The 19,938-nt window shown below is 46.7% G+C and overlaps 1 protein-coding gene across 1 annotated transcript in view; it reads right to left on the bottom strand.

Annotated features, from left to right (window-relative positions):
• Positions 1 to 19,938, bottom strand: part of mdn1 (midasin AAA ATPase 1) — a 43,479-nt gene that overhangs the window by 22,638 nt on the left and 903 nt on the right. The window contains exons 3-47 of the mRNA XM_076273052.1: positions 19,616 to 19,840; positions 19,392 to 19,499; positions 18,803 to 18,995; positions 18,486 to 18,695; positions 17,731 to 17,862; positions 17,537 to 17,640; positions 17,321 to 17,435; positions 17,036 to 17,229; positions 14,970 to 15,051; positions 14,598 to 14,693; positions 14,400 to 14,512; positions 13,968 to 14,116; positions 13,653 to 13,713; positions 13,319 to 13,530; positions 13,035 to 13,135; positions 12,692 to 12,836; positions 12,437 to 12,533; positions 12,212 to 12,325; positions 11,920 to 12,067; positions 11,636 to 11,743; positions 11,389 to 11,540; positions 10,876 to 11,054; positions 10,558 to 10,766; positions 10,325 to 10,471; positions 10,068 to 10,209; positions 9,834 to 9,968; positions 9,448 to 9,586; positions 8,797 to 9,054; positions 8,388 to 8,526; positions 8,087 to 8,216; positions 7,619 to 7,879; positions 6,907 to 7,104; positions 6,429 to 6,637; positions 6,066 to 6,188; positions 5,528 to 5,725; positions 5,310 to 5,417; positions 4,637 to 4,825; positions 4,427 to 4,516; positions 4,062 to 4,325; positions 3,596 to 3,860; positions 3,312 to 3,471; positions 2,921 to 3,037; positions 2,402 to 2,610; positions 1,932 to 2,080; positions 427 to 626 (exon numbers count right to left, since the gene is read on the bottom strand). Of these exons, the coding sequence (XP_076129167.1) occupies positions 427 to 626; positions 1,932 to 2,080; positions 2,402 to 2,610; positions 2,921 to 3,037; positions 3,312 to 3,471; positions 3,596 to 3,860; positions 4,062 to 4,325; positions 4,427 to 4,516; positions 4,637 to 4,825; positions 5,310 to 5,417; positions 5,528 to 5,725; positions 6,066 to 6,188; positions 6,429 to 6,637; positions 6,907 to 7,104; positions 7,619 to 7,879; positions 8,087 to 8,216; positions 8,388 to 8,526; positions 8,797 to 9,054; positions 9,448 to 9,586; positions 9,834 to 9,968; positions 10,068 to 10,209; positions 10,325 to 10,471; positions 10,558 to 10,766; positions 10,876 to 11,054; positions 11,389 to 11,540; positions 11,636 to 11,743; positions 11,920 to 12,067; positions 12,212 to 12,325; positions 12,437 to 12,533; positions 12,692 to 12,836; positions 13,035 to 13,135; positions 13,319 to 13,530; positions 13,653 to 13,713; positions 13,968 to 14,116; positions 14,400 to 14,512; positions 14,598 to 14,693; positions 14,970 to 15,051; positions 17,036 to 17,229; positions 17,321 to 17,435; positions 17,537 to 17,640; positions 17,731 to 17,862; positions 18,486 to 18,695; positions 18,803 to 18,995; positions 19,392 to 19,499; positions 19,616 to 19,840 (7,077 nt within the window). The remainder of the gene's footprint in view (positions 1 to 426; positions 627 to 1,931; positions 2,081 to 2,401; positions 2,611 to 2,920; positions 3,038 to 3,311; positions 3,472 to 3,595; positions 3,861 to 4,061; positions 4,326 to 4,426; positions 4,517 to 4,636; positions 4,826 to 5,309; positions 5,418 to 5,527; positions 5,726 to 6,065; positions 6,189 to 6,428; positions 6,638 to 6,906; positions 7,105 to 7,618; positions 7,880 to 8,086; positions 8,217 to 8,387; positions 8,527 to 8,796; positions 9,055 to 9,447; positions 9,587 to 9,833; positions 9,969 to 10,067; positions 10,210 to 10,324; positions 10,472 to 10,557; positions 10,767 to 10,875; positions 11,055 to 11,388; positions 11,541 to 11,635; positions 11,744 to 11,919; positions 12,068 to 12,211; positions 12,326 to 12,436; positions 12,534 to 12,691; positions 12,837 to 13,034; positions 13,136 to 13,318; positions 13,531 to 13,652; positions 13,714 to 13,967; positions 14,117 to 14,399; positions 14,513 to 14,597; positions 14,694 to 14,969; positions 15,052 to 17,035; positions 17,230 to 17,320; positions 17,436 to 17,536; positions 17,641 to 17,730; positions 17,863 to 18,485; positions 18,696 to 18,802; positions 18,996 to 19,391; positions 19,500 to 19,615; positions 19,841 to 19,938) is intronic.

Below are 19,938 nucleotides of genomic sequence, written 5' to 3'. Positions count from 1 at the left end.
GTTATCGGCCTCCTGTTTTGGTAATAATTGATATCGGTATCGGCCCTGAAAAAAACATATCGGTCGATCCCTACTGCATTCTGTTGCTCTAGACCAGAGGTCTCCAACCTTTTTTCCTCAGAGAGCTACTTTGACAAAATGGACATGGCCGAGAGCTTTTATATTAGTAGTAACATGCCATGTATTGACATAGCTCAACTCCACCCAAAACCGCTGAATAAGATTTGTATGCATTTTTTTTTTATCCTGTCAACTCATGTACCTTCTGTCTTTGTAGACTGTGAATTTGATTTCAATTTTAACATGTTTCCCCAGTGACTGAGTTATCAGATTTATGAGCATCTTCCTCAAACCTTTTGGAGAGCTACTTAGAAACAGGTGGGGAGCTACTGGTAGCTCTAGACTGCAGTAGAGTGTGTTTCTCACCTCTTGCCCTGCAGGCTGAGGGAGTTGAGGCAGAAGGACAGGACCTGTCCGTCCCTCAGCACGTTGGAGAAGCACGAGTCCTCTGTGGAGAAGAGCGCTGTGGGCACCCTGTCTGGCCAGACTCCAGCACACAGCAGCCCGTTCCCCCAGTCCTCCGTGTCCAGCACTGACAGCTGCCGCTCGATCACCTCCTGAGCCAGCTGGAGAAGGACAGCCAGGAAGGGCAGGGTTAGCTCCCTTATATACGTTATGCCAGGGGACAGATCCAGACTACTGTGCTAAGGCATTCATTTGGCCATTGGAGAGTTATCAGACATCAAGTGAAAAAATATAATGTCCGCAACACTGTTTTTGACTCCCATATATTTAATGTACAAAAGGCACCAGGGGCCGTGTAACTATTGTGCCTTTTGTACATTAAATATATGGGAGTCAAAAGCAGTGTTGCGGACATTATATATTTTTTCACTTGAGTAGGTTTTTTTTTGTCCTTGTAGTGAGAAATTTTGGCCTTAAAGGAGTTTCCATTTAAGTGCAGGCTAAATTCAACCATTTACTCTTTTGGTATGGTCTGTGCAAAGCTGAAGAAAGAGACGCTGCTGTAAGCAGAAAGTGAAGGAGAGATTTATGTGTTAACAACTGTGGAATTCCATGTTCAAGGTGTTTGCGCAGCCATGCTGGGTGTGTGAGTGTGCAGTCCTGCTGTGTGTGTATGTGCCTTCATGGTGAGCGCATGGTTGCAGCCTTGCTGAATGTGTGTGCGTATGCCATGATGTCTGGATGTATGTGCGTGTGTCAATGCTGTGTATGTGTGTGTGTCAATGCTGTGTATGTGTGTACCATGACTGAGTGTGTGTGTGTCCTCGAAGGAGGCTGGGTAGGCCTCTTCTCGACGGCTGGCGCCCTAAGACCTTATTTACTGTCTTGGGGTCAATCTTGACTGAATTCCATGGCCCTTGGTCGTTATGGGATACAGCCTTATAGATATGGTTGACTCTTTGGGTAACTATGTCGTAAACAAGTTTGCGTACCATTAATGGAGATGTCATGTCTTGTCTGAACTGTCAGTGAAGTATAAAAAGTGTTTCCCTGTTTGTAACATCAGACTGCGTCTGTTAGCAACACGACGTAGGTCTCCGGATTCGTGAATAAAGCTCTCTGAGATTTCTGACTTGACTCCTGGCTGACTGAGACTTCATTTCTGAAACAATCCCTAGACAATTTTAAGTTCCTACATCCTGCACCTGCCAGAAGGTGGGATGTGCACACAATAACTTTTTGTTGAGAGTTATCAGACATTCCATACTTTCTTCAGTTTTCATATGCACAGAATAAAGAAAAATCACAAAGAGTTTGTGCCCACCAACATCTTGCCTCTTATGCAGAAGATATGTGGTACAGTGAAGCATCAGTGGTTTTGTTCTGTTGCTGTCTGAGGTTATACTATCCAACAGTAACTTGCTCAGTGCTGATGTCTATAGAGGTTGTGTGTTGTGGTGCGCTACCTTCTGGCTAGCAGTGGTGCGCTGGCTGAGGGAGTAGGCCTCTCCGCAGGCCTGGAGCAGAGCGCTGGGCAGGTCCACTCCTCGCTGCAGCTGGCTGGACAGCAGGGTGGCGCCGTGGAACAGAGACGAGACTGAGGACGCCGGTGAGTCTGGGACACAAACCGCTCAACATCAACATCAACATCAACATCAACATCAACATCAACACATCTTCAGACTGAAGAAACCATTCAACATCAACATCAACACATTTTCAGACTGAAGAAACCATTCAACATCAACACATCTTCAGACTGAAGAAACCATTCAACATCAACACATCTTCAGACTGAAGAAACCATTCAACATCAACACATCTTCAGACTGAAGAAACCATTCAACATCAACACAAGACAGTCACAATCCATACCAGACCAGATCCCAAAGGATCACAGGAGAGATCTGAATCAGCACCGGAGCTCAGAGCTTACCCCAGATAGTGGCTTTGATCTCGGCGTGGATGGACATGAGCAGGTCACACACACAGTCTCCGATGACCCCTGTGGTGTTCAGGAGGGTCTTCAGGTCCATGGTATCCCAGCACAGTGCCTCATGCTCGCCAGGGATGTAGATCTCAACTCCCCGGTTCCTCATCGCTCTGGAGATCTCTCCATGAATGGGATCCATCGCCAGAAACAACCTGAGTGAGACACATTAAAACACATAAGAATGTTGCATTCAACCTTATTAGCACTATTGAGAATCATGGTGCCCTTTCTCTACAGTGCAGGTAGTGCTCTTGATATATTTTAAGGAAGTAGTGGCATCTACATGTTCAGTCAGTTCTTATTTCTTCACATTTGGATATGCATAAAACGAGACAGAGAATAATATTAAAAAGCATTAAAAAGACTCTTAGGCTTGCTGTTAGTTAACAAAGTATGAAATCTGTGCCCTCTGACAAATGGCGTTCATGATGCCCTGAACCCAACAACAGCACACAGCTGTACCTGAAGTTGGGGTGTGGAGAGATGCTGGGGGTGGTGCCGTCTATAACTCCTCTCTCATTAATGGTCAGGGAGCCACCTGGCTCCAGCAGTGCGTTCAGACGGTCCAGCACTGACGCACTACACAACAACACAACAATACACATTACATTATTAATGACCACTTCCAAGCCCATATCCACTCTTCCCATTAATTATTTTCCCAATTTTTAACATAAGCACTAAGGATAGAAGATTCTAGCATTCATTTAAGGCACAGAGGGTAAACAACATCAGTCACAATGAAGTATTGTCAGAGTTATTTCCCAACATCTAGGTGACTCTGTTCAGGCTGTTGTGCCTGAAATGGGAGCCCCATGCCTGCCGTTAGCAGAGGGCTCGTCCGGCTCCTGACCTGCAGAAGTTGACGTTGTCCATCAGCAGCCAGTCCCCAGCCTGCAGGGCCTGCACCAGCATGCCGTCCAGCCACTCGAAGCCGCCGTGACTCCAGCCGTCCTGCATCTGCGCCAGGCGCTCCTTCAGCAGAGTGAAGTCCATCTGCAGCTTGGACATGTCTGCATCACAGCACAGGACGGCACAGCAAAGTCACCAACCATCAGCACCACACGGTCAACTACAATCACCATCTATTTGTGTTTCATGCTTCTTCAGGTTAAGGGGGGTACTTTGTTAACCTACCTATGAAGACCTTAAGTTTGGTGTTGAGCTTCTGCAACAGGACAATGATGACCTCCAGTTTGTTGAGCGCCTCAAAGCTGACCGTTCCCTCTGTGCGGTCAAGCCCCTCCTCCTTTAGCCAGCGGCGGAAAGACCCCCACGTGCTCAGGAGGAATTCAGTGTCCTGCACTGCTCCGTCCAGTGACATCAACCCCCGCCGTATCACCATGGCAACCACATAGTCCACACTCTCCAGGACCTGTTGCCAGGGTCGGATGATGTCCACCTGTGCAGGTAGAAGACAGGTTCATAAAATCTCATGGAACACACTATGTGTATAATATGTATGTGTAATATATAAACATAATGTATTACACACACACACACCCATTATATATGTATTACTCTTACTTCACATAATGTCCATTATGTTTATGTACTGAATATGGAAGGAAACAGAGACCCTATCTTTGACCCGGTGACTGACCTGTTCAAAGCCTCCCAGCAGCTCGGTGGTGTCCATAGCGCTGTTCATGGCCATGACGCGCAGCCGATGTCCAGTCAGCAGGGCCAGGAGCTGCACCAGGCTGGTCTTGCCGCTGGCCGTGGGGCCCACCAGGATGGCCATCCAGCTGCGCTCCACACACTTCATGAGGGACTCCAGGGGCCGCAGGGCGTGGTGCGTGATGGACAGGGGAGGGTCCAGGGCCACAGGGGCTCCCCCGCTGCGCGTGAGCACAGAGAAGCCCACCTGAGGGAGGAGATGGACAGGTCAGCTGCATTGCGCGACAATAATAACAGCTCTCCAGGAGACTTCAGACATAGAGGAAGCGTGAAAGGTGACTAACAGACCTGGAGATTGAGCGGCGTTATGTGAAACTGTCGTGAGCCAGTGTAGGGCTCAAACTCTGCACCAAACACCTTTCTGAACGTAGCCAGCACCTGGACACAACATTCAACACACACCTTAGCACATTCCACACAGAGCACAACACAGACTCCACATATAGCTGGACGCAAACATGGCCAGATGTGGTGCATCATGCTGTGTGAGGTGGTCACCTGGGCCTTGTCTGCCTCAGTCCTCATCCGGTCAGCGTAGACCAAGCCCACGTGCTGCCCAGGGTTAAAGAAGCCCGGTGACTGGTCAGCCTGCATTAGCTGACACCAGCGGAAGATGTCACGCACGTTGAACTCCCACGGTCCGCCCCTCTGACCCCACCTCCTCTCCACAGTGACCTCTTGCACCAGCTGAAAGGGGCAGCAAAGAGGGGACAACAGATTCCATGAGGTCTCCATGATTATTCATCAGGCTAACACACGATGGTGGAACAGATTAGGAGAAGCACAGAAGAACACATAGAGACTGAAAAGACAGACTTTGTCGTTTTCTAACACATTGCAGGGCACGGGTACCGATCGCTAAAACTACCTCTCCAGACATTCTGCGCTCATCCTGGACTGGTGTTAACTAGAAAAAATGTCTCATAACGGGGTTATGAGGACTGCAACACAACCTATGCTTTTAAGGCTGGTGTGTCCAGGCAGTGCGGTCAGTATTGGTAAGCCTATTTCAGTGCCATAGTGGCAGTGGGCACAACGCGATTTGACAGCTCTGGGTTCATGCCAACTTCAGGCCTGGTTACCTAACACATAGAGAACCAATCAAATGGAAAAAAGTATTTCAGCAGAGCTCTCTCCATTGAATATGGCAGGAAAGGACATCTCCACTTACCCGGTTGCTGAACTGAACCATTTTAGAGATTATTTGTTTATCGATCCCTGGGAAGATGGAACTCCCGATAAATTCCATGTCTTCACTGCTTTGCTGATCCACGTATACCTGCAGAGGAAAAGCACATTCAAAATAAACAACATAATTACATATGCTGTATGTATAACATGAGTATCATCCAATTGACCGTTCGGAGTACCACTGGTTGTGCTGCCCACCTGGGTGAACCTGTTGAGGAAGGACTTTGGGAGGCCCTTGCGCCCGCCGCCCTGCGTGAAGGGATTCTGGCAGGCGAAGATCTTGGTCTTCTCGTGCTGCACCTGGAACCTCATGCCCAGCTCGGGGATGTTGATTTCCGCTCGGTGGTCGAAGCAGGCATTCAGTCCCTCGAGCACCGACTGGGAGGCCAGATTCAGCTGCACAGGTCACAGATCACACAGTCAAGAGATGCTAACAGTCTTCATAAGAACACAGAGGACCAAATCAGAGCTTAGAAGGCTCTTCACTAGATCTGCAGGGACAAGTTCAGGGCTTTGGAACTTTTTTAACCATTGACTTTAATTTGTCACAATAACTGTCAGTTTTAAATATGGTAATAGATTCTTTACTTAGTTCGATAAAAGTGAAACTGACAACCTAAAGCTTAAAAACAACATATTTTTCTTTCAAATTAGAACATAGACAAAATATGACCGTGGCGTAGAGCCACTCAAATTATGATGTGCCCATAACAGCAGTGGAGCAAAATGTCCAAACCTCATCTAGGACAATCCAGTGGCCAGCCTTCAGAGCTGCCAGCAGAGGGCCATCTCTCCATGCAAACTCTCCCCCTTTGCCTCCTTCCACAGGCAGATCTGTCCCAAACAAGTCAGTCACATCCTGAGGAGACAAGAAGATCACCCATTAGAACACCCATCACAAAGGCCCATCAGAACATGTATTAAGCAAGTTGACAGTCAACAGAGTCTATTCATTTTAAGCTACTACAACCAGCATTTAATTCAATCCAATTCAAAAGAGACACATCGTCAGTGAATGACTGACTGCGTCACACTTAGACAGAAAAACAATGTAGCAGTATGACTTTTTAGAGTGTGTCCTGGGGGATCTGAGACGTACTGTTTGCTCAGACAAGTTGATCCGGATGAGGCGGTTCCCTGAGGCTTTGGCCAGCGCTGCCACCAGGCTGGTCTTGCCCACGCCAGGGGAGCCCTCCAGCAGGATGGGCCTCTGCAGCTTCAGCGCCCGCAGGAGTCTCTGGGCGTTCATGGCCGTGGTGCCCGCCGCCAGCGTGTAGTCGGTCAGATTCCTGCTCTCACTCTCCGGACCTGACAGGCAAGGGTTTGGTTTTAACAGGGTGCATTTATAACCAAATGTAAATACACACAATAAGTCATCTTAGGTCTCAAAGATGAAGAAATCTGAAGCCTGCTGGTGGCAAAATATATGTGCATTGAAATGGAAGTTCTTTTTCCTTCATTTTGTTAACTGCCTTCTTTTTTGCATGATGCTTGCTTGAAAAAAATCTGTGTCTATTGAAATGTGAACATAGATGCTTAAAACATGTCTTTAATCGGTCTTGGAGCTGCAGCCGTACCAATAGGGATGTAAAAAGGCTCGATGCCAAAGAAATCCTCTCCCCAGGTGGGCTCTCGCCGGAGGCTGGTGTCGTAGATCCTGAGGGTCTCCTGCATCTCAGCGTCCAGCGTAGTCTCTCTGCTCAGTCTCTGCTTCAGGAAGCCCATGCAGGCCTGCCGCGTCGCCAGGCAACTCTCCGCTGCTGACACAGTGGTACCTGTCACGAGCAGAACAGTAGCCAAACAATGACGTTTGAGTTAGTACCATCTTTCCCCTGCACAACAGGAAAACCTCATCACCTCAAAACCTCAGCCTCATATTGACATACAGGCTTAATATTAAATATTAATACTGCTGACTTTGTTATATGACAGACCCTGAAATATCTCACGACAGAGACAGAGTTTAATCAAATGAGCATCTCTATTCCAGTCAATGTAAATATTCATATTTGAGATGTACCACATCTTTCGCAGTCTAAAGAATACCAGTAACATCACAGTATCAGTAGTTGTCAGAATTTCTCATTTCTGCATGGATAGTAGGTTCAGAGATCCTTCTAAACGTAATCTGAGGAGAGCACAATACTGTTTGGGGTAGCATTACTCAAAAATGTTTCCAATTAAGTAAAGCCACTCCAATATCTGGAATATAACCCAAGGTTGCTTCACAAAAGCGATAAATTACAAATTCAAACATAGGGGCCTGATTTGATCTTTCCCTTCACCCACCTGAGCCAATTCCATCCACATAGACCAGGCAGGCAGCATGGATGAATGCTGTGACCGTGTTCAGACGAAGGTCCCACTCCACCTCCTCCTCCTCCTCATCGTCCCCCATGGTCATGAAGCCGTCTGCGTCACGCTCACACACCTGGTTCAGGAAGTTGACCCAGGACAGGATGTCCCGCACACTCAAGATGCAGCGTCGCCCAAAGTCCTGATTGGTCAGCCAGTCGATGAAGTCTAACATGAGCTCAGCAATGTCTTTCCCTGTACGCACAGAAGAATAACAAACTCTGAGGGACAGGCATGTTATGGCTTTCAGCCCACTGGACATGTAGAACACTGCAAATAGATCCAGTGAAAATCTGCATGGTGTTACTCTGATATTACGCATTTACTTGTGTCTTACTCCAATGATCTAACAAAACCATAGAAATAAGCTGCAATACATGTAACAAAAGAGGCGTCCCTTACCTTGATGGTCATGTTCATCCAGAGACAGACCAGAGCGTAGATTGTGCTGGATTATCTGCACGAGGTCTGCACGACTGTTAGACTGGGGGCACCAGATCTCTGTGAACCTGTTCCTCAAAGCAGGAGAGAGCTAAGGGGCACAAAGAGAACACAGGGCAGGCGTGTCAAACAGGACTCAACAATAGGTCATTTATGACCTGATACACTGGTCAACAACTGGAAAGCAATATGGACACAAAGGTATATTTTACACTGCAATGTGGTGAAAACTGCGTCCAGTATCCATTTGCTCAGAACTCACCTCTTTCTTCCCAAAATCTCCTCCAGGGTTCATGGTGGCCACCAGACGGAAGCGGGGCCCTGCGGTGATCAGCTCCACGTCGTCATCGTCACCACTGCCCTTCTCAGCCAGCACCAGCACCTTCTCCGTCTCCAACACACTGTGGACGCGCACACAACAACACAAAGAGTCAGCTCTTCTCCGTCTCCAACACACTCGGGACGCGCACACAACAACACAAAGAGTCAGCTCTTCTCCGTCTCCAACACACTCGGGACGCGCACACAACAACACAAGGTCAGTTCAGCGTCTACTTTGTGTCTGTGTGCCAGTGCGCATGGTCCAGTGTGGGAACAGGAGCGGCTTGCCGTATGGCCTGTGTGTTACCGATGGGACTGGACATGAGTGCAGTGTGTCAGTGGCTGCCCACCTGTTGAGTCGTTCCAGGACGGAGTCGTCAGCGAGGGAGATCTCATCCATGAGGAAGACGCCCTCCTCCCTCATGGCCCTGACCAGAGGTCCATCGTGCCACTCAAACAGACGGCCGTCCTCGTGTCCCCCTGCGTGGCGGACCGGACGGAGCCCACCCAGGAAGTCGGACGTCTCCATGTGTAAGTGGCAGTTCACAGAGAAAAACCTCTGGCTGGCCAGAGCAGCAAACAGCTGGCAGATTGTGGTCTTTCCACAGCTGGAAGGGAAAGGCAGTGAAATGAAATGACGGGGCTGACAGCGGACTCATAACACCCCCTGACATCTCATCTGTATAATTATCTGCATCTACACATGCACATTTGCTCTGCTATTGACAATGATTTAAATGATGGGAGCTACGCTACTATACCTCCCTTCATGATTTTAGAAGATTTACAATTACAAACTAGCAGTCATTAAAGTATCCCTGTTCCTCCATTTCACTGAACCAAGCCATGCCAATCCAGTAGTTAAGTCGTTTAAACAGAAACAAACACTGCAGAGTAAACGGTCACATGTAAGGGGTCACTTTGTGGTTCACTGGACTCTTCAAAACACAACTACATTGGATGCCTTTACCGATTACAGTGTTAAGAAAGGTCAGTCTTACCCCGTGTCTCCCACCAGCAAAACAGACTCGCGAAACCGCAGCGCTCGACCCACGAGCACCGCCAGCCTTCTCATGCCCTGAGTCCAGACCACGTGGCCAAACTCCTCAGGAACTCCTGCTATGCTGTCGATTAACGGACCTGCGTAAGACAGCAAGGGCCGGTGCTTAGAACAGGCTCATCACCCGTCAAGGTAGTTATTTAGGCACAGCAGGCATTAACAACATTCACTTACTTCACACTCAATACTTGCTACTGCACAGTGAAAACAAGCACTATACTGCACACACACACAAACAAAACACACACACACAGTCCATTCACTACTTTGACAATATACCCCAGAGCATTTCATACAGGCAGCATAGCTTGTAAAATGTGCACTCACTGAACTGGGTGATGACTGGCCCATGTGAGAACAGGACGTCTGGATTCACTTTCCTCTTAAAATGCTTTTCTAGAATGTTCTGAATGGTCTGTGCTTCCTCTGGCTTTCGGACTCGTCCGGATAACAGCATGAATCCTGAGAAAAAACAAACAAAACTCAGATGAGACTCAGGCATACCGTGCAGTGTGACAATGAGTGTGTGTGTGAATATTTAGGCTTTACAGTTCTCCATACCATCATCAGCTAGGAGCTGCTGCCAGTCTCGGGAGGCCTCAGTCTGCTCTTCAAGCCGGTATCGCTCGGCCCATCGAAACAGGTCCCTCAGAGTGATGAAACCATGCTTCCCCGCAAACACACTGGAGCCCCTGCGCAACGACTAGATACACACACACACACAAACACACACTCAGTTACCGTCAAACACCTCAACGAAGCAGTGAAGACAAAAATAGCTTGTTGGAAGAAAAAGTTGAAGTTGCCGGTGGCCGAACCTGGAGCTCTTGCATGACGTTGACCAGCTTGGTGCAGTAGGACGGGGGGAGGCTACACCTCCTGTGCAGGATGGTCTCCAACTCAGCACTTGGCAGCTCGTCAAAATGGAGCTCAACAAAGCGATTCCTAAAGGCCCTCGACAGCATCTGAAATTGGCATAGAACTGAATGAGTCAACCTGATTTTCTTGAGTCCCCATATTCCGAAGGAAATCACGTCTTATGTTCCAATACCTTGCGGCCGCCGTAGAGCCCAGGAGGATTCTGAGTGGCAAACAGCATGAACCTGGGATGAGCTTTTACTACTTCTTGTGTCTCGGCCACAAAGAGCTCCCTGTTGTCATCCAGCAAACGATTGAGAGCCTCCAAAACATCAGTGGGGGCCAGATTCAACTCGTCCAGAATGATCCAGTAGCCCTTCCGCATGGCATCAATCAGAACACCTACAGTCCAGAGGCGCATAGAACAAATGAGCTTGAAGATTGAAACAGACACCACCATTTGAAAAGGTTATTCTCCATAATGAAAGTGTGGGGGGTGGAGAGGCCTTACCCTCTCTGAAGATGAGCTTGCCACCGTTGTCTGAGGAGTAGCAGCCCAGGTACTCCTGGATGTCCGTGTGCTCGTGGTTGTTGATCCTCACACACTGGTTCCCTGTGGCAGCTGCCAGCCACTTGATGAGACTCGTCTTTCCCACAGACGTCTCCCCCTGGATCAGCACCGGATGGGATCTAAGAGAGAGATTAAAATATATATCTATATATGAATATCATAATAATAAATATACATAATATACATAATAAGGAATAATATGAAGATCATAAAAAGACAGTATTTTTAATTGAGGAGACATATTTCAATCAAATATTCATATCCAATTAGAATCCAATAACCATTAAAACACCAAGCAGTTTTATATCTGGCTCTTTAGTCTTCACACACGCAGTTAAGGTTATTTAAGCCTGAAGATCCTCAAATAATCAGTCAGCAGCTGAGAGCTGAGAGAATAAGCAGCATCATGGGAGAAACACTAGTAAGTGAGTGAGGACGTCGGACAGTTCCTACCCAGCAGACACCACTCGGGCCAAGTCGCGCAGGTTGAGCTTGACCGCTGGAGTGTGAATGTAGTAAGGGTCCACTGCCGGCTCCATCTCCCCCTGAGCCAACCAGTAGTCCTCTATGGACACACAGCGGCGGTCTTTGGGCTCTGGGATTGGCTGGAGGGGAAAACACACAAATCAAACAATTATTTCCAATATTTCGCCAGACAGAATTCTCTTTGCCTTTGCTGCAGTTGAATGAGTGTAAATACCTGTTTCAAACACTTCACATTTCCCCCGAGGATATGCTGACACACCAGTTTCTGCACCAGTGGATGGGAGCAGCGGTCCAACTGTGTCAGGAAACTCAAACAGAAGCCCTGGGGGACACGAGAGGGAACACATAAGACAGAGCCAATCTCCTGCTCGCCATCCTACACTCACTCCAACATCTGAGACTCTGAGGTGTGTGTGTGTGTGTGTGTGTGTGTGTGTGTGTGTGTGTGTGTGTGTGTGTGTGTGTGTGTGTGGGGGGTTGCTCTCTCCTCTCTCTCACCTCATAGAGGGAGCGCTGGATGCTGTAGCAGGGGTTGGCAGCAGCATACTTGAGAGCTCGGCAGAGTGTGCGCAGACTGTAGTGTGGCTTGTGACCGGTACCGTCCACCAGGTGAATATGGGCCTCCTTACGGACTGTGAGGTAAAAGCTAAAAAGAAAATTGACCACAAACACAAAACACAATGTTACACATAGTGTCTACACTAGTTTGTGCAACAATGTTTGCAACAAGGCAGTGTTTTTTTGGATGATCTAAAAGAGCTTTTGTTTTGATCATAGAGAGGGAGCAAACCTTATGATTCCGTTGATGACACTCTTGCTCATGTTAAGGCCTTTCAGGTAATCTGCTACAAGGATGCGCAAGTCTGCTTCATTTTCCAGCTCCTCTACAAACAGCTCAGTGAACCTGAAGGATAAACAAGTGCCACCGCAACCTTAAAAAGCAGCCCCACAAAAACATAACCTGTGCCATAATCTCAAACGGTGTGTGCTGGGCTCAGTGGCCCTGGGGACTCACCGGTTCCTGATGCCCAGGGGGAGGTTTCTCTTGCCCACGTCAGTGGCCGGGTTCATGCAGGCAAACAGCCGGAAGTCTGGGTGCCGCACTAAAGGCTCTGGACACCAGAAAAATAAACACGAAGGCAACTTTCACAAACAACACTGATGCGATCACTCTGAATGACCAACCCCAAAAACACACACAATTCCTCATATGGGTCAACAATAGAACACAGACGTTCAGAGACGGACACAGGGGTGCGGGTGGACTAACCGGTGTCGCCGCGGTCGAGGAGCACCAGAGAGCCGGTGCTCCCCTCCAGCAGGCCACTCAAACACTCCAGAGTCTCGGCTGCGGCCAGATTGATCTCGTCCAGCAGAACCCACTCTCCTCTCTTCACGGCCTGGGCCAGTGTACCCTGTGGACACAAATCACCTCCACTAAAGGACCAGCTTCACACACACATCCACTCATTCCAGTTTGACTTGCAACGCATACTCAACAGCTTCCTTCAAAATAGACCCCACAACTATAAAAACAACATTATTGAAAGAAATTGGGACAAAACAGATGATCATCACATGAGGTTTGGGAAGAGGGATCATGGGAACTGTACCTCCACAAAGGCAAACACCAGAGCAGATTCACACACTCTGATCTGCTCCTGTGTCTGAACCAGCCTCTGGGACAACGCCTCCCACTGCTCCTGCAACAAGGCTACACACACACACACACACACACACACACACAGTATTCCGTAGTTTAGTCTCCAACAGGTTATTGAGCTCACTGTAGCAACAGGTTCATTACATTATTCTTTTTCAAAAATAGAGAGGTCAAGTAGGTGTGTGTGTGTGTGTGTGTGTGTGTGTGTATTAGATGTGGACGTGGATGTGGTACCATTAGGCTTGTCATGCAGTTCCTTGGTGAGGGCGGACTTGCACACGTGGTCCATGAGCTTGAGCAGGTCTTGCCAGCGCTTGCTCCTGAAGCACGTCTGCACGTGGCCCAGGAAGGTCAGGTTCTGCTTACGGGAGTAGGTCTGAGCAAACAGGTCCTCAAACGCCTCACGCAGGGGCAGCAGAATCAGCTTGTGGTCCACTGGCTTATACCTGCAAGCCAACAGTGAACTCTTTAGCAGGGCACTCACAGTCCACACTACACAGCTGGACAGAAAGCTGGCTCCACAGTCTTTTCAGTGAGCCCACTAACATCAGAGGATGTCAACACATACCCTCCTAAAAGGTCGGCTGTATCACTCTGCTGATTCATGTTCACAACCCGCAATCGGTGCCCTGAAAGAGAGAGAGAGAGAGAGAGAGAGAGAGAAGAGAGAGAGAGAGAGAGAGGGAGGGAGGGAGAGAGAGAGAGGGAGAGAGAGAGAGGGAGGGAGGGATGGAGGGAGAGAGAAAGAGAGGGAGAGGGAGAGAGAGAAAATGTTAGAAAGAGTAGCAAGAACATTTTTTGCAAGTGTAGTCCAATTTCCTGTGAAGGACAACAAGGTGAGCAAAGGAGGTTTGCCCAGAGAGCGGTCTGTGGAGCGCCTCACCGGTCAGGCCTGCCAGATATTGCACAGTGGAGGTCTTGCCCGTGCCCGTCTCTCCTACCAGCAGGATGGGCTCCCCCTTGGACACACACACGGCCAGTTGCTCCAGCAGCACAGACGAGGGCCGCGTGGCAGCAAACGTCTGATTCTCTCTGTACACACACAGAGCAGAGGAGTGGAACAGATCCTTAGCAGTGAACATAAACACTTGCCATCAGACAGGTCCACTCAGGGCTGGAGAATAATTTGCTTGACTGTTGTTGTTGCTATTGCATTACACTGCAGTAAGTGGGCCATTCAGTGTGTATTTGATTTAGCAGTAGGGTGCCATTTTCCCAGTGAGACAAAAGGCAAATAAATACTGTGTGAACTTCCCAGCGCACTTTGGACTTGTAGGGGGAGATGACAAAAGAAGCCGTGGCCAGCCATACTTACACAGTGAGTCGAACCACCTCACTCTGCTTCCGATCTAGTGTGGTCCTGCCCACAGTCACCTCAAGCTCGGTCAGGCTGATGCCCGGTTGGTACATCTGGCAGAAGTGCTGGGCCTGGAGGGGGTCATTAGATGGGTCACTCTCAACAACATCACAACAGAGAGCAGCTCGGTGGCATCCTCACTCGTTTGGGCCGTACCTTTTCTCTGGAGATGTTGAGCTTGCTGCCGATGACCTCAGCCATCCTCAGTTTGCTCTCAGGTTTGGATAGCATGGCAGTGAAGCAGTCCAGAGCCTAGAACATTAGCACATTACAGAGACATGCCAGCTTAACAGAACATCAGCCCCAGCTGAGCGAATCCCATATGTCATTAAAAAAAGCATAATCCTGCCTCAGCCCATCCTAAACGTACAGTGTTCACCGTTATCTCAAACCATCGCACTGACAATATTTAGAATAGGTGTGGATGGCGACCATAAATCCATTTCATATTCATATTCATGATTGGGTTACAGGTAAGGCGGAGTTCACACCAACACAGTTCTATGACACTCTACACAAGTAGTTTACCTCCAAGAAGACCTTCTGTGCAGTGGCAGATGATGAGTTGTCAAAGTTGTGGAAGATCCTCTCACACCACTTCAGTAGATCTCTGGTGATTGGGGGTGGGGGGATACCAAAATCAGACAACTGCATTTCACAACATCCATACCAATCACATGGAGTGATGTACAAAAAATATGTACAAAAAAAGTTGCCATTTTATTTAGCCATTCCACGAAGGAAGCCCTTCAAAAGAAGGCACCAGTAGTCCCAGCATTTTTGTGAACACGTCATCTACACTGATGATTAATGTCCATCACAAAAAAATTGATCATTGACATTAGAAGATGTCTGTCAAGACTTGAAGGAATAACAATGTCAAACATGAAACACTATTTTTAACAAAAATACTTCTAAAGTGTCTATAGACAGGGAAAGGGAATATAAATGTCTTATTGTTTATATTATGCAAAATGGAAAAAGTGCATTTGCCTCATTAACAATTCAGAAATCAGGATTCTTTCAATGCGTTCTTTATAAGTCAATATGTAAATGAGAGAACTATCTGGATGACCTACAGTATAATGCACAGCTAATCGGCCATCACTGCATGCACAGGAAATCCCCTGTATTGATTTTTTCAGCTACACTAGTGCATCCACAAATGCATACCTGTTCCAACAGAACGTGTACACATTGACCCCGTTTACATTTGTTTTTCAAAGTGTTTTGGGTGGTCTGATCACAAGTGGTCAGTTTTAAATACAAGTGAAGAGTTCAAAAGCCTCTAAACGCCACCTCCGTCAAAAATGAGATAACAATGGTGAGTGAATGCTCTCCACACATAGTATACGTTAATCAAATAATTTAGCTTCAAAACCCGCTAAATATCACTCTCTTCCCGGTCTGAAAAATCAATTTATTGGCAAAAACCTATCAGTCTGATAAAAAATGCTCATTTAAAAGAAAAGTGGTGAGACGGATTTAGCGGGTTTGAACTCTAAGTGTAATCACCAACAGACATTGTGAACCGATCAATGTAGCAATAGTGGAATCTAAACACAAGTGGTCAGCAACATCGCAGGCTGTACACCTTCAATGCTTGTAAACTGCATTGTGTCTTGGCTGACCATTTGTGATGGGATAACCCAAGACGCATTCTAAAAACATGTAAACAGGCCCAATTAATCAAACTCGTTCCATGTGAGAAAACATGAGAAGAAAATGTTTTTGTATTTTTTTAGGACCAATACACGTCAGAAAAAAGTCTGAATGTACACCCTAATAAAATAGCCAGCTGTGTATTCTATTTAAATGTTATGACATATGGTCATATCGTCCAATTATTACATACTTACTACTTTTAATCCATTTTTGTCTCTACTGGAGTTAATGGTTAAATATACAGCACAGTGTATTATTACTATGCTTAGAATTATTATGGCTAAATATATATGAAAGATTGAAACACCAGTGCATTTCAAGTAAAATCCACTATTCACTCCAACCCCTTTGAACCTGTGGCTATAATCATGTTATCTAATACTTTTGCCCTGGTGTGACACCCTTCACCAAAGGTTCAGATCCTATACAGAGGATGGTCTAATCAATGGCTGTATTGACAGCAGCAAAAGCCAATGGAAAGCTGACAACACGCTCAAGGGCAATTTGGCCAGTTGACGGGTAACCCCTATTTAAACTGCACCCCATACGACTGACTCACTGCTGAACTTCCAACGGGTACACTCACAACTTGGCACATGCACAGAGGGCCATATAAGCTGTACAATTAATGTGCATGACTTTGATTGTGGCTCATGATCCAATATAACATTGATGGATTTATTGTGTCTTGTATGAAATGCAAAGACATGAAGTAATAAGAGTATACAAAAAACAGAAATGCAGGGAGCCAATGAGAAAATGAAACAACCTATAGAAGAACAGACGCTACATGAAGTAGCTGCACCTCATGCTCCTAAACCTATTCTTCTGAACCACCATTCCACTCAGACAGAAATAGTCTCCAACTCCAAATGACACATAGTGAGTGAGAACACATGGCCTCCGCATGCTGCTCATGTCCACAGTACCTCAGAGAGAGTCCCCTCCCCTCCAGCGCTGCAGCTCCATCATCCAGCCTGTGCTGCTCCGCTTCCGGAGCCTGGACACTGGGGCCGGCTAGAGCCGAGGCTGCGCAGGTGTGTCTGTCTCCGGTCAGCTGGCAGTAAATGTCCAGTAGGCGATCCACCACCACTGTCAAGCTTGGGTACCGCTTTAACAAAACCTGCAAAGGAAATAATAGCAATGTGTGAATTTAAGCATTATTGACATCCAGAAACACAGCTCTGTCTCTATGAAATCCACAAGACACTTGCCTGTTTTAGTTCTTCTCTGGGCATATTTCCAATCTGCAATTTGGTCCAGTATTTGTCCAACAGTGCTGCGTGTGTGCTCTGTGGCCTATGCCAGCTTCCACCACTGAAGAACATCCTACACAGGAACACAACAGGATGAGTCAAAGAGCATTACAGTCACAAGGTGTTGCAGTAAATCAGGCTGATGTCAAACACATGCAACAAGTGTTTTCTTACCTTCTTGTTGCAATGAACTGAAAGCCAGGAGCCACCTGAATACAGTCCTCACGTCCTGGAATTGTCAACTTCCTGTTTTCCATTAAAGGAAGTAGTACCGATATCTAGAAAGCCAAAATATAAATACTGTATTTAGCCAAAGTAACATCTTACAATTTACAGAATAATGTTTATCAATCCAGAGTCCAACCCACCACATCAAGAGGAGCATGGTCAATATCCTCCAGCAGGATCCAGTAGCCCTTAGATACAGCTTGTGTCAGAGAGCCAGGCTGCCACACAAACTTCCCAGGGACATCGGTGCATCGGTACATACCAAGCAACATCTGCAAAAGTATGTTTGAAATACAAATTAAGCAAAACGCTGACATATCATGTCTTGATGAATCATGCAACATTTATACGGTGCTCAAAACCTGACACATCTGTAATTTTTCATGACAGCTCATTTTTTTCATAAGGAGGTCAACATCCCTATGATTCTACTGATGATTTCCTGACATGGAACAGCATTTATTTCTTTGTTTGATTGCTTAGGGCCTTTTTTAATTATCTGAATAAAAAAAATTAGGCACTGGGGACTACAGCTATGATGATGGGGGCAGCTGTGGCCTACTGGTTAGGGCTTCGGGCTTGGAACCGAAGGGTTCGATCCCCGACCAGTAGGAACGGCTGAAGTGCCCTTGAGCAAGGCACCTAACCCTTCACTGCTCCCCGAGCGCCGCTGTAGCATGGCAGCTCACTGCTCCGGGATTAGTGTGTGCTTCACCTCACTGTGTGTTCACTGTGTGCTCTGTGTGTTTACTAATTCACGGATGGGATAAATGCAGAGACCAAATTCCTTGTATACGCAAGTATCCTTGACCTAGAAACCTGATTTACATTTACATTTACATGATCTAAGTCACAATTTGAGGAGTTACATACTATATCTGAAACAGAACTTTACCTTGCTATCTGTTTGATCTCCCAATTGAACTTTGAGAATTTCAGGGGATTTCACATGCCCAGTCACAGCAGCAAGGTATTCCACAAGGGTGGTTTTACCGCATCCAATGGGACCTTCTAACAGCACAGCTTTCTGTGAAGCTACTGCAATAGCAAGTCTCCGCAGGTTCCGACAAGTTGAATCCACCAGAACCAAATCCTTCAAAAATGTCTGGAGTAAAGGAAAAGACTACATCTTAAAAGACATTCACCAAAAAGACACAGAATGCCCAGCTCTTTTGTAAACAATAAAAGACTACATGAATTAGACCATCATACCGGCTCTTCATTTAGTTGTTTCATCTTGGGCAACACCACTCCACAGACAGCCACAACATTCTGGGAAAGGTCCTCAGATACGACTTGGCCCCGGGTGTATCGATTAGTCTTTTCTTTGCGCCACATAACAGAGCCTTGATTAGCCAACACAAGGCCTTTTTCTACCTCCAGCTGTTGTGTCTCCTCAAGTGACCTGTGGGGAAACAGATGGTACTAACTTCAGTTTCACTTCAAACGTATAAGATTTATCAAAATGACACACATATATTTGAATAATAAATAACATCAAGACTTGTGATAGAATAATAGAGTTTAAGTAATGCGTGTCCTAATTCATCATTGTATTACACTGTCAAACAAACAGACAGAAGCACAATCTGAATAGCACGCAGTACACAGTTAGCATAATGTTAAACAGAGGAAGAGATCTAATATATGGGGCTGATGCACCTATCTGTATGTTCAGACACATGAGGCGTTATAGTAAATGTAATCTAGAGGCAGGGCTGGAGAAGATGAGTCATTGTGTGAAGTATACAGTAAGATCTGGTATCAATAGTGACTGTGAAAGAACAAATGGGAAACATACTTCATTTTAAGATGGAGAATCTCTTCACTTGACAAGACCTTTCGCAGGAAGATAGTTTTCTGATTGTCTGTCATGTGGGACACCAAGGCTAGGCACTGTGCGGTGTAACTGTAATATTGAAAACAATACACGCTTTATAATCAGTCTCACATTCAATTAAAACACAGCAGCTCTTAATCAAATGTACAATGCTGAAAAAAACGCAGCATCCACAATGCCCTTACCAGCGGACCATTACATCACTGGTGAACAGCTGAGACACACAAGCGCTCCAGTCCCAAAGGACTCTGTACTTGGCACAGTCACTTTGCAGGAAATGCAGGGTGGCCCCCATTAAGTCCCGCAACTTCATCCGTCGGGGACCATATTGGATAGATGATGACTCCTCACTTGTGAAGTAAAGCCTTTGAAAAACTGGGGGTGCGGTGCTGAAATATCTTGTGGCAAACCTATTAAAGCATTGTAATAGCACAACACACAATTTATGTTGACACTGACACAATAGACCAACCATAAGGTATTAGTAGAAGTGCTCTGCACTTTACAC

Source organism: Alosa pseudoharengus, unplaced genomic scaffold (genome assembly GCF_046254945.1).
Source record: "Alosa pseudoharengus isolate Yale_2024_CS ecotype anadromous, Long Island Sound unplaced genomic scaffold, YU_APseudo_1.1 YU_APseudo_1.1_scf_7, whole genome shotgun sequence".
In the NCBI taxonomy this organism is placed as follows: Eukaryota; Metazoa; Chordata; class Actinopteri; order Clupeiformes; family Clupeidae; genus Alosa; species Alosa pseudoharengus.
Note: the sequence above shows the minus strand (reverse complement) of the source record. Positions and strands in the feature narration are given on the sequence as shown.